At 41.3% G+C, this 13,574-nt stretch overlaps 1 protein-coding gene across 6 annotated transcripts in view; it reads left to right on the forward strand.

Annotated features, from left to right (window-relative positions):
* The window catches only part of hivep2a (HIVEP zinc finger 2a), a 120,130-nt gene extending 107,726 nt beyond the window's left edge, over positions 1-12,404 (forward strand). For all 6 annotated transcript variants that reach the window (XM_005732705.2, XM_005732706.2, XM_005732707.2 and 3 more), the window contains 6 exons: positions 2,384-2,559; positions 3,443-3,544; positions 5,683-6,568; positions 6,815-6,923; positions 8,349-8,456; positions 9,298-12,404. In XM_005732705.2, the coding sequence (XP_005732762.1) occupies positions 2,384-2,559; positions 3,443-3,544; positions 5,683-6,568; positions 6,815-6,923; positions 8,349-8,456; positions 9,298-10,008 (2,092 nt within the window). In that variant the 3' untranslated portion in view covers positions 10,009-12,404. The remainder of the gene's footprint in view (positions 1-2,383; positions 2,560-3,442; positions 3,545-5,682; positions 6,569-6,814; positions 6,924-8,348; positions 8,457-9,297) is intronic.
* The last annotated feature ends 1,170 nt before the right edge of the window (positions 12,405-13,574 follow it).

Raw genomic sequence — 13,574 nt, forward strand, 5'->3', positions numbered from 1 at the left:
ATATATACAGGGAGGGGAGTTATTAAATGCAGCAGACAGTGAAGTAATTCTCTGGTGTCCCCAAAGGACACTTAAGAGGAATAAGTGGATGAAAGCACACAAACAGAGTGCACAGGAAAGACAAACATATGCACACATACACTCACACAAACAGGCACACATACAGACTATACCTTAAAAAAAAGAAAGAAACCTGAAATCTTTCTCTATGACAGAAATCCATTAAGTGCAAATTTTGGCCGAAGAACCAGATCTTTTACTGGCTTTACGTTTCGCCGTCAGTCGAACGTTTCAGTAGTTTTGAAAGTGAATCTGCTTTTATGATCTTACCGTGTGCCCTGAATAAAATAGAATAAAACGAAATAATCATCATAATTCATTTTTGGTAACTGGACACAGCTGTGCAAACGTCTCGGCTCAGACGAGCACTCAGAGGTATTTCCCAGTCCGCGGTGCAGTTGAAAGACAAATTTCCCCTCGCTGCTGCAGATGGATTGTTTGATGTACCTGATATTTGACCTCCTTTAACACATGAGGCCCTGAACTACACATTATCCACTTCTCCAGCCACTGCAGACACAACAGGAAACTATACAATCCTCCAGCAGCTTTTGCTACTCCTCCACAAGGATTTATTCGTTTTTTTCTTTAGTACAAAAAAACTGAACTAAATGCGATGCTTCTGCGGCAGAGCAAAAACAGACAGAATTTACCAGAATTTGACTGGTGGTTGGTGGTAACTTCCCTCCATGACTGACAGACTCAGGCAGACATGCACTGATCCCACTGCCAAGTGTCCGCTCTTTCACTCATGTGGGATAGAAAATCACGACTGACAGCGATGCTTAAAAAAAAGAAATCTTGTAAAAGAATAAGTGGGACTGGCTGAAGGAATGTGGTTATCTTTTTTTTTAAGAAAAGATGATGAACAACAAAGCCAGAAGTGGAACGCTCCAGTGGTTCCCGTTTTAGCTTAAAACAAAGAAAGGTTGCATCTGTATGGAGGTTACGACCAGGTCAACAGAATTCACAGGGATAATAAAAGACAGCAGGCTTGTTTTCTGCTTACATTAATCATGGTAATCATCGTGAGACACAAAGTAATCTGTTGCAGCTTACTACAAACACACGATGATCAGCTGTGGCAATAACCCCCGTGGAATACGCCACCAGCTGCTTCACAGCGTGCTTCGAAAGCATCCCAGAAGCATCCCAGAAGCATCCCATTTTTGACAGAAGCTGCGTCAAGATGTGCAGAGCTGATGAGCAGAGACAGGCGTGGCAATGATATTTATTTTCAAAATAAAAGACTTTGTTTATGCCAAATGTGTGATTTGGGATTGTGCAAAAGACAGATGAACATGTGTACAGGTGTATTCCTCAGAGTAAAACTGATAATGCCTGACAATATGTTGGTGCCCCTAAGCTGCCAGAACACCTCTGACCCATCAGATCTGTTAGACGTCACTGGGACCTCTGTGGATTGTGTTTTTCACTGGAATCATTCGAGCGAATGCTCAGCTTGTGGGATTGTGGTAGTGTACAGGCCAAATCAGTGCCTTGAGTCATTCCTGAGCATTTTTTTGAGGAGTGTGGGTATATTGTCCTTCTGGTGTCCATCGTGTCACCAGGGGTTATTGGTGGCATGCAGTGGTTGGGTAATGCATGGGACTAACCTCAGCTTTGAGGCAAGCAATTGGAAATGACTGCAAATGGAAATTAAAAATTCCGCGGAGTGACATATGACAAGGTGTAAAATATAGCACTATATGAACCATCCCAGCAGGGGTGATGGGATTTAAACATGAATGAATGGTTACTGCAGCCTCTGATCCCTATGATGCATCTGAGCAGAGGAAACCTCATTTCAGTCTTATTTAACCAGAACCTCTGTGTCAGCAAGCATCTGTGTCTCTGACTTTGACCTCTGACCTCTTTGTGGTGAAGGACAAAGATCTTCAATAACCATGAATAGAGTGTCCAATGAAGATTGGAATACATGTTTCATATATTTTTTAATATAAAACTGGATTGGTGTCTTCCTCTGTGTGTGTGTTAGCATTGTGCTGTATGTGTGTATCCGTTTACTGCTTCACCAGCCTTTAATTGTCCCGCTGGGAAAAATAAATTGTGATGAAGTGAACTGAATCACAGCCAACCGTAGAGGGCTGTCTGGCAGTTATATTATAGCAGTACATTATTTATCTTTATACTGTATACATAAGCATAAATAACAACTGTGGCAGGACAAAATTATGATATTACAAGTAAAACTCACTTTCATGGCTTCATTGTTAACAATTGTTTCTGCTATTGTGTTAACAAAGTGCCTGTTTTGCAAAAATGTAAAAAACCTAATCGCTGCACTGTTTCTTTCCTCCAGCTATAAATCCAATGAGGACTACGTCTACGTCCGTGGTCGTGGACGAGGGAAATACATCTGCGAAGAGTGTGGCATCCGCTGCAAGAAGCCCAGCATGCTGAAGAAACACATCCGAACGCACACCGACATCCGACCCTACGTCTGCAAGTTCTGCAACTTTGCATTCAAGACGAAAGGTGGGGCTTCTTTTATATTGTGTTTTGCAGCATGCTATGAGCAAGCCTGGCTACAGTCACCGTGCAACTGCAACCGTCCTTGCAACCCGCCTCCGCCCTAGGTGCTTTTTCGTATCTGTTGTCGCTGATGTCTGCTCTGATCGGGTTTTGCTTCTTTTGCATTTATAGTGTCGAATATAAGTTAGTGGAGAGGAAATGAATCTTATTTTGACTACAGCGCTACTGACTGAACTATGTTTATCTCTGTATGCAAGTAATGCAGTGACTTATTAAGGCCGGGGTTTGATTTATTTTATAACTGCAGTAACCACTGGATATTGTAGATCTCCATAAATATCTTCTAAACTTTCTCCTTGACCATCACAGTAAACCTTGTAAACATTTTTCCAGGTGTTAGCAGCTTTTTTACGGCAGACTTTTAGTAGGAAAACTCTTAAGGCGCAGCACTAAGTGGTTAAATGAATGAATAAAACATGCAGAAAGGCTGTTTTTCTGTAGCTGTGGTCAGCAGGAACCTCCATCATATCAGAGGTTAAAGATGCTGACTACCCGATATGTGATCTTTAATAAAAAGCCATTATCCACGGGATAGATTTTCAAATTCATATGTAAAGTATGCGTATCTTTGGATTCTATACATTCTGCCAACTGAAGCAGAGTCCAGACAGGTTGAGTAATTTTGTTATTAAATTAAATTTGTTATAAATTATATATTATTTGTAAATTGCAATCTTGCGGTCTCACTCTTTCATCCGCTTCTATTTCCATTTCATCCTTTCTTTTACAGTCTTGTGTTGATGCAGCCCAACAAGCTGTGGTTTCCAGTAAGACTAGTCGAAGGGTCATTAAATGGTGTTTGTGCTTGTGTGTGCGCATTTTGCAGGAAACCTGACGAAGCACATGAAGTCTAAGGCTCATATGAAAAAGTGTCTGGAGTTGGGAGTCTCCATGTCTTCCGTTGAGGACACTGAGGCAGACGAAGGAGGTAGGAGACAAACACACTCATGGATTTACACATACACACACATACACACACACACACTTCTTGAGCTGGACTACATCCTGCTGTCTTATTGAGTGCAGCCTGCAGAGCTCTTGGCTCGGTGTAGCTGTGCAGAGACAATTAGTGTAATGGAAAGCAGAGCTTATCCTGACAGCCAGCATCCATGTCAAACAACCACACCTGACACACAAGCTGACTAAAAAAATATTTTAAAAACACCTCTTATGGCCTTAAAATACTCCAGGAACAATTTAAAGCTACAGCTTAGAAAAAGAAACAAATATTAGCCAGTCAACCTCGGTGACGAGGTTCATGAGGATACGCCAAGGAATACGCCGTGCTATTAATCTGCTGATGTGGAAATAATCTGAAAATTATTACTGGCGAACTTGTCGTGGGCTGATATTGACGAATGAATATGATTTTCCATGAAATATTCATCAGCTGTCTCTCGGGGCTGTGGTCTCGATTTCCCGTTAATCTCCTGATGACTTGATAATGAAGCTGGAAATTAGTGGGATTATTTTTATAATCTACGGAGTTTTCACCATTCGCAGTTATTACTTTCAGTTGATCTTTGCTACACTTTGTTCTTTAAACTTCTGAATGGACAGCATCTTGGTATCTAGTTTGCTCTTGTAATGGATCCACTGATTCTCTATACCTCTTTATAGCCGTTAACTAATTATTTAAGCAACCAAATAAACAACAAATAAAAAATCAAGTATAAAGCATTTATTGTCATATCTGACTGACATACCAGCGAGAGCATCTCTCAACCAATCACTTCAGATTTCTATGAAAAAATGTTTTACGAATAAAAAGTGTAGGTTTTCTTTGCATAATTTTTGTAAAAGCGGATGAACTGAGCCCTTACCATCATATTTAACCAGAATGGGACTGGTAGCTGGTGGTAACACCCCACCATGTAGACCACCAAATTAAATGTAACTATGTTTTGGCATGCCATTTAATTGGGATATGATCCCACATATACACAGGGGGGTTTTGGGGAAAGGGAGCGCTACAGAAATCCAGTGAGTGAGTCACTGAGACATAAACACTGGTGGTTTGTGAGAAACTGTTGTATATAAGACTAACTGGAAAAGTAGTCCAATGTTAGTGCAACTGATTTCCGCTGAAATAGTTGCTTAAATACGATTTATTAACTACTTCTTCCTTGTGCTGCATATGGGGGGAAAATAAAATGCTGATGGAATTTCTTTCTTTTTGTTTTTGTTTTTTTTTAGATCAATTTCATATTTTTCGATCTCTCTCTGGACAGATAAGAAGCTCTGAACAACAAAAACATGCCTCTGTTTCAACTTGGAGTCTTTTGAAAGTCACAAAAAGCAAACAAACTTTTTAATTCCCAGAATTAACGTTTTTCAGCCAATCGTCTGGCTGCATTTTAAAGCGTTGGTTACCTGCCAGCAGTAACTTTGCTGCTACTATACAATAAGACCCTGCCAACATTTGGCTGTAGTCCATCCTGTGGGAAAAACCAAAGTGTTGAGGGTTTAAATAACTTTCTTTTTATTGTGTTTTATTGTTTTGAGCTGGTGGGAATGAGATTTCATTGGTGTTTTGTTTTACACCTAAACTCTGTCACCTATTAATACAAACCATTTCTCTCTCCACTCATTCTTCTGTTCTTCATTGTCCTTTTCGTCTCCTTCTACCTTATTGTTTCCCCCTCCTGTTCCTTTTACTTTATCCTTTCTTTGTCTTCTTCCTGTTTCTCTCCTTCCTTCTTTCTACTCCTTCTGCTTTCTTTTCTTCTTCCTCTGCCTCCTCTGTATGTTTCTTCCCACTCTTTTTGTTTCTGCTTTTTCTCCCTCATCTCCTTTATACATTATCGTTGTTGTTTCTCGTCCATTTTCCCCTTTTTTCTTCCTCTTCCTGTCCTTTCGTCCTTATCCCTGTGTCTGTATTCTGTCTCTTATCTTTCCTTCCATTCTTCTTCTTCTTGCCTTACTACTTCACCTTCAATTATTTTTCCTTATCTCTTTTTCATACCTGTTTTTCACTCTTCATCTCCTGCTTATAATATTTTTTCACATCTTCTTCCACTTCCTCTTTTTCCTTCTCTCTCTTGCTGCTTTCTCCTCTTCTTCAAGATGTCGGAGATGAAGGCCAGAGGTCTTCAGAGAAGAATTCCAGAGGCGAGATGGCAGATCACCAGTTTTCAGACGCTGATGACTCAGAGGGTGGTGAAGAAGATGGTGATGAGGTGGATGATGAAGACGACGACGAAGAAGACTATGATGGTGACTCCACCCCAAAGACTCGCTCTCGCTCGACCAGCCCGCAGCCTTATGGCCTGCCCTCCCTTTCTGTCACAGCTGTGGCCGCCTCCCAACCTGTTCCTCACTTCTCTTACCATTCAGCGTCCGACCTCCTGGGAAACACCAGCAGGCCGCCTCTGTTTGGCTATTTCACCACCGTGCCGAGTATCCAGATCACACCGCAGGCTCCGCCTACCGACCTGGCCAGGCGGGAGCACAGTCAGTCAGAGTACCAGAGAGGCCAGCAGCGGTCGCAGGGTAGCAGGTTGCTGGTTCCACCCTCCTCCTCCTCCTCCATGGATGAAGACCTTCCCGTCCCCTCCCCAGATCTCTCCTCCCCCTCATCACGACTTTCCTCACCCGGTTTGGACAACTCTGGCTGCCCATCCCCCATTTCCCCATCCTCCTCACCCTCAGCCCGCCGTTACCTCTCCCCACGTCGTGACCTCTCACCCCGCGCAGGACACCTGTCACCCCGGCGGGACATTTCTCCTCTGCGTCACATCTCCCCTAAGAGAGACCTGGGAGCAGCAGGGGGATACAGGCGAGACCTTTCACCAAGAAGGGGACACCTGTCACTGCTTTCTCCCTTGTCTCGGCCCACGTCACCATCGGGAAGAGATTACAAGCGAGACCTTTCACCACGAGGCCGCCACAGGGGGATGATCCGGCCTGTGTCTCCTCGCAGAGGACTTCACCAACACCTTCACCACCAAAGGTAAGCTCAAATTCTGAATGATTTCAGCCACTTTGTTACTTAATGGTTAATGGTTTTAGCAAGTTCCAGGTCCGAAGAAGAACCTTTTCCATTTAATCTAGTACCCCTAACTGATTCACTTAAATAGCTTAACAGCAAACCTCAGTTCAACTTAAAACTACTCAGTATCATTAACAGATAAACAGATGCACATTTTACACTTGATTAAGGTATAATGTGATATTTGTCCGTATTTGTGACCACCAGCCAGCAGAGCGGGGCGCGGGGCCTGAGGCTGAGTCATCAGACTGGTGCGCTGGGTCAGGGAGAGTTCAGCGCTCTGGGACGTCACACAGCCAGCACAGAAATGGAGACGGTAAGATTTTGTTCATGATTATGCTTCAATGTTTAAATATTTTAGTTCCACACTGACGCTGATTGGTGCATGGGACAGACAATGGTTTAACTTTAAAGAATAACATGGACACATGAGGGAAATTAGCCAGGAAAGGGACATAAGCAGTCTGATAGTTAGACTGTGAGCTTGAACCTAATGCATATTTTGGAAACAGGGTTAACAATTATATCAGATGAATTCATGAACGAGCATCTCTAGCACATATTTTGAAATTCTGGATCCTTTATTTAACTTATTTATATTACAACAAACGAGATCTCGAGAGTAATACTGTAAGTTTTGATGAAAAATTACCTCTAGGTTATGAACATTGATGTGAGATGTGAAATTCTGAAATGTTGCTGCAAGCCAATTTGCAACCCAAATCCACCTCCTTTTCCTCTCAGTTGTCAACAGTAGTTCTCTACTGTTCTTGTTGCTGCTCATGTCAGAAGATATCTTCTCTCTCTTTTTAACAATAAATGTTCATAACTAGAAGGTTAGCTTGTTTCACAGGTTCTTTGGCTCAGATTTCTCTGTAAGTTTGCTTATGAAAATTATTAGTCTGGGAGGAAAATTTCGATCAGTTTTCTTCACAGAAATGGACTTCTCCTCACTTTCAGTAAATGCATGCTTGTGGTTTTGTTAAAAACATTTGCCTCTCTAAAGTCTACCGTTGAGGTAGAGCTTTTGAGTATGCGGACTGTGGTTTCGATGTGAAAAACCCGAAGCGCAACTTAGGAATATAGAAGAAAAGGACAGAAAGAGGGAGCCAAGAAAGAAAGAACCTGACAGAGACGAAGCCGTCTGGCAGACAGAAGAAACATTCAGAGAGGATGAGGGAATAAAGAGCGAGTCAGATAGACTGAGAGGGTTGGAGAGACGGATGATTGAAGATAGGGCTGCTGGGTTTTGGTGGTAATGGGATCTTGGCTGGCTGGTGTGGTTAATAGCGCGGCTGTTTTTCTTCTTAAGAGCTCTACTTCAAACTCCAGCTCCTGCTGCTGGTCCCACTTAAACAAAGCGTGAAGCAGAGAGCGACTCTGCTTGGATAACTGACTGCTCTTCAAATAACTGATTAATGCTTTAACAACCATTTTTCATACACAAGAAATCTGAGCGAGCCTTCATTCTTTGGATTTCTTTGTTCTCGTACCAACACCTGTTGTCCAGCACCGTCGCGCATTTCATCAGGGTTCATTTGTTTATTTTGTTACATAAGATTTGAATTTCCATTGAAAAACCTCCTGTGTGTGTTTATTGTAAGAAGAATTGTCCAATAATCATGTGTGTTTATGTTGAGGGCATTTGCTGCCTGTCAAAATGTAGAAGAAATTTTCAAGTAAACTCAGCAGTTTGTGATTATATCCAGCAGCATGTTTTCATCTTCATCTTCTCTTCCAGGAGCATCCAGGTTCACCGTCATCAGTGGATCAGGGTAGCCGTGGTAACCAGTCTAGTCCACCCCACCAAGTCCTCTTCAGTCACCTTCCCCTACATTCTCAACTACAGGTATCTTTTCTATTTTTTTTCTTATAATACAGATTTTGATTGTTTCACAAAAACTGTATGTAAAAGATGGACCTAACCACCATGATGTCACCGTCCTGTCTTAAAGCTTCAGCTTGAACCTTTAGCATTTTTTGGTTTTCCAAAGCCAGCTGTCACGAGCAAGAGGTGGATAGCAAAGTAGCCACGCATTAATCGTACTATGCTTTATTGTTCATTTGATCGCTTACAAAATGAACATCATGTTCTATTAAAGACATGAAACTAGCTACTGAGGCTATAAACTCACCAGGAAAGTATTTCCTGCGGTGAGATGTATGGTAATTTTTTCTTGTTTGCAACCAGAATAATCGCCCCCTGCTGGAGATTTGAAAGAATGAAAGTTTAAGACATTTTCATGTTTTGCATGTCCTTAGTTAAGTAATATTTTATATATTTCATTTATTACTTGACTTAATTTGAGAAAAAAAAGCATATGTTGTAAAAGTGCTCTATTGTTAAATTATTATTCCCATAATTATAAAGCCATTTTATACAAAAAGTGTGTATGTAATAATGCTACTTCTGCTAATTAAGTAGAGTTTTGTTATGTGATAAATAAAGGTTATATAAGATGATAACAATCGATCTTATCTAAGAAAACAGGTTTTTGTCATTTACAAACAACTTTTCTTCTTCTTTTAAAGATTTTTTTCTCCAAAACTGCAAAAGAGCATAAATGTTACTCACTTCAGAGTAAACAAGTACTGTTTTCAGTGGCATAAGTGCTCCAGTGGAGTATTTAGTTCAGTATAAATGGGATCACACATTTAACACGTGAGTGAATTAAACGTTTCTCTTTCAGGTGCGCTCGCCTTACCCAATGATCCCCATCGGTGGAATCCAGATTGTACACTCTGTTCCTGCGTCCGTTAACACCCCTCTAGCCCAGCAGGGGGCTTTGCAAGCTGCTCGGATGTCATTGCAGAAGAGCATATCGGAGGACTCCATCACCAGCGAGGCACATTTCACCTCCTTTTCAGAGAGGGGCGGGCATGGAGCAGTAGTGGGAGAAACAGTGAGGGATTCAGTATCACCTCTCCGCTCCTCACAGGAGAAGGAAGGAGAAGGAGGCGTGAGGCAGGAGCAGGAGCAGGAAGAGGGAATCCAGACGTGCACAAAGGCCATCGCCTCCCTCTACATTGACTCCAAGGAGTTTGCTGAGAGAGGAGGAGGTGGAGGCAGAGTGGATGACGGGAAAGACGGAAGCAGAGCGCCTTCCTCCTCTTCCTCTCCTTCAGCTTTGTCCCCAGACTCCCATCAACACCATTCGCCATCTCCCCACCCATCACCATCTCCTCCTCAAGGTCCTGGTATTCAGCACTTTAGCAGCCTGGAACTCAGGCCTCCCCACTCATCAGTCCCAGCCTCTCCTCACTCGCCCTCTTCCTCCTCATCCCCTTACCCTCCAAGCCCCGGATCTGACAGCCTGCAGCCTCCAATGGCATCCAAACTTCTCAAGCTGGAGAGAGACAGAGAGGCAGAAAGCACAAAGAGAAGCAAAGACGTGTCGTAGTGCTGCAGAGGAGGACCAAGGGGAGGAGGAGAAACGATGGATGTCTCCTTTTTTTTGTTTGTTTGTTTTCGGATAATAGGAAGGGATGAAGTGCAACAGGAGAGAGAAAAACTGACTTTTGCACACTTTACACACAATTTCTTCTCCCATTTTCTCTCTCTTACACACATAAAAACAATGCATACAAAGAAAAATGAAAGACTCAAACGGACCTCTTAATGTTCGTGTACAGCATGCCTGTTTTAAACGGGGCCTGCTCTCAGAGACTTTCTTATTTAAAGACTTTAAAGAGCATACACATGTACGGTAACTCCCACCAACGTGAGCCCGACCAAAATCTGCTAAAAACAAAACAAAGGACTCTAGTTAAACGGTACGACGAAGAAAAACAAAAAACCATCAGACAGCTACGTGTGTGCCTTTTCTTTAATCTCTCTATCTCTCTCTCTTTTTGTTTAGCTTATGTTCTTATAAGCAAACAAAGCAGGAAAGTAAATGTAAATAAAGTACAATACTATCACGTATCAGCTTTGTAATAAATGCAGCCCCCTCCCTCATCCTCCTCCCCCTTTCATCCCTGTTTTTTCTTTCTCTCTCTCTCTTTTTTTTGGACACCTTAAACTTAAAAGTCTCGACAAACGATGTGAAGTTATGGATATGACTATTACGTACGGTTGCACTAAAACATATTTTTATATGAGTGAAATTTAAAAAATTGCTTTTTTGTGTACAGCAGCAATCCTATAATACTATTTATTATTATTGTTACCATGTTTCATAAATTGTACATTTTTTCTTAAATGTCGTGGATGCCTTTTTCTATGTAAAGCATGGGTTTTTTGCTATCGCTTACATTAGGGCGAGGATATGCACACTGTAATATGGCTTTTTATGTTAGACCTATTTATATACGTCTAAGTGAGCCCCCTCTACTTGGAGGTATATACACATAGAAGATTTACCAGAATATTTACCCAGCATATTAATACATATAGTATATAGAATCTATCAACCTGTCTGTCTATCTATCTATCTATCATCTATCTATCTATCTATCTATCTATCTGACTATCTATCTGCACTTAACATGTAGAATGACATTCACATTAAGGTTATGGTAGTTTGCTTGTACATTTTCTCTGCTGCTCTTTGCCTGCCCCCTGCTTGTGATTTTTCCTCTTTTTTATCTTAACTTTTGTGGTATTATGTCTTGTTTTTCTTTTGATTTTTAGAAGGCACAGATTTGCGCTCAGCATTAAGTGAATGCCTTCTTGCACCTTGGCTTTTTTTTTCTTCTTCTTTTTTTGTGCTTAAATGTTGGTTTTAACTCTGCCCCGCCTCTCTCCATACACCCCCGCACTCCTCCCGCCCAACCGATGCATCCATCTGCAACCAAGATTAACATCAGGCAGAGGCAAAGGTAGCTCCACATTCTTGAATGAATGCCAGATATGTAAACGGGAAAAACATTCCAGTCCATGTAAATACCCAGTCATCTCCCCCTAAACTCACACATACACACATTTTTTGTTATGGATGCACATTTTTTGGGCAATGGCAATCAACCCACTGAAATTCTTACTGAATGGATTTATTTCGAGGGGGACACACATGCAAACACATGCATCAAACTTTCTGACAAATGCACCTTATATTTCTTCTGTGGACGTCCCGGGATTCATCGGTTTTTCTTTCCTTTTCTTTTGCAGCGAACTTTGAAAGAAGTGGTTAGGGGGAGAATTGCTCTGCGCTCTTAACCCTAAACTGTCTGAGAATATTAAGAATACATACAACAGTTGTGATTTTAAGGCTTTCTGCACTGCTTTTTTGGCCCGCCTGTGGTCCCTCTTCATCTCCTGGATATCCCTTTTGTAGCTAAGCAATATTTAGCCAAAACTCTGCTCACCAGCAGGGATTGTATTTGTTGCAAGGCAACAACAGCATACTTAAAAATCCTAAAATCAGGAGAAGAAGGGAGCGGTTGGGACAACAACTCTTTACTCTTGTTGACAGTTTCGGGCCGAGTCGGGCAGGCTGCAATGTGAGTGTGTATCTCTGTATTCTGTACCAGTGTGTATTCGACCAGTATATCCTCTTCTTACAATGTTTTTTCTATTTCAATCCTCTGTTATGTACACTTATCCTGATGACAATGATGTCTTTAAAAACTCTTTCTCTCTTTCGAAGATATCAAAGCACAAGTCATTGTATAGAAATGACAACAATACATAAAAAGGACAAAAAAAAGAGGTAAACATACATATAAAAGGGTAACTTTTGTGATGGTGTTCTGTGGAATTAATACAAATATCATGTATGACCCCAGTTGCAACAAGGAATCGCAGTAGAAGTGGAAGAAATGGATTGTTGTTTTCAAATAAATATGAATAGTATAATTTTTTTGTGTGCGTTCAGTTTGTCTTTAACAAGAAATTTTAATAAAATATTTATAAATGTGTCTACTTTGCGAAGTGTTGCTTATAGAAAAATATAGGAGGTAATTATTGCTGGACCTCTTGGCATCTTTTGCCTCTCTTGCCTGTTTTTTCACTTGCTCGTTTGGGACCCACTTGCCTTTCCATATGCACACATGGAAAAACCAAGGGCAGGCAGAGGAGCAGCTAAAACTCCAAAGAAAGCAGATATCAGATATGCACACAAGCTAATGAGAGTGGGTTGTAAAGCTGCAACCCACAATAGTTTACAACATGTTGTCTTGAAACTGTCATTTCAAGAGGTAGAGCAGGTCACCCACTAATCGGAAGGGTGGTAGTTGGATCCTTCACCCCAAGTTGCTATCTGATAACGACTGTAAATGTTCAGTAGAAAGCACTTACATAGGGGGAAAAGGTAGTGGTTGAGTAGAAAAGCTTCCAGGCATGCTGTACAAAAAGTCAGTGCACACAGTTAAACAACAACAACTAGTACAATCAGCAATCAACCCTCGGGAAGTCTTTGAGAATCCTACAGTGTTTCTTCAAGATCAACATCCCAGTAACAGCTGTCAGTACATGCAAATGTGCACATAAAATAAATCCGCTGTTCATAGTTCCTTTTCTAAATTGCTAACAAATGTATTATAAAAGAAAGGTGTAACTTAAGGTTTTAATTAAGGAGGTCATCTGCATGCCATTGTTTTGAAAGATGATAATTTATAAAGGGGCCAGTTTTTCCCTCGGTTTCCCTCCAAACTGTCAGGGTTATATATATCCGGTCGTTAAGTCTGATGTCACTAGCCGTGTCTGGGCCTAAACTCCGCTGCAGGTCCATATATCAAACGATCACTATGGCATTACTGAGAGTTGAAAAACTGTCTAAAGTCTTTCATCTTTAATAAAATGATCAGCGTTTTGCTCTACCAGGTGTAACAATTAAGTTTAACATCCAGGCATCCATGAAAACGGAATTTATGACATTTAACGGAGTTAGAAGTTAGCAGGAGGTTAGCTCGCTAGTTTCTATCGAAACACAATATAGCATGTCCTGACTGCGGGGTTTTGGAAACAAATTAAAACGCACAGCTCTGTTATCACTTCCAACATAAATGAAGACAGAAAACTAAACAG

The sequence above is a fragment of the Pundamilia nyererei genome, unplaced genomic scaffold, assembly GCF_000239375.1.
Source record: "Pundamilia nyererei isolate P.nyererei 1_Seehausen unplaced genomic scaffold, PunNye1.0 scaffold00048, whole genome shotgun sequence".
Taxonomy (NCBI): Eukaryota; Metazoa; Chordata; class Actinopteri; order Cichliformes; family Cichlidae; genus Pundamilia; species Pundamilia nyererei.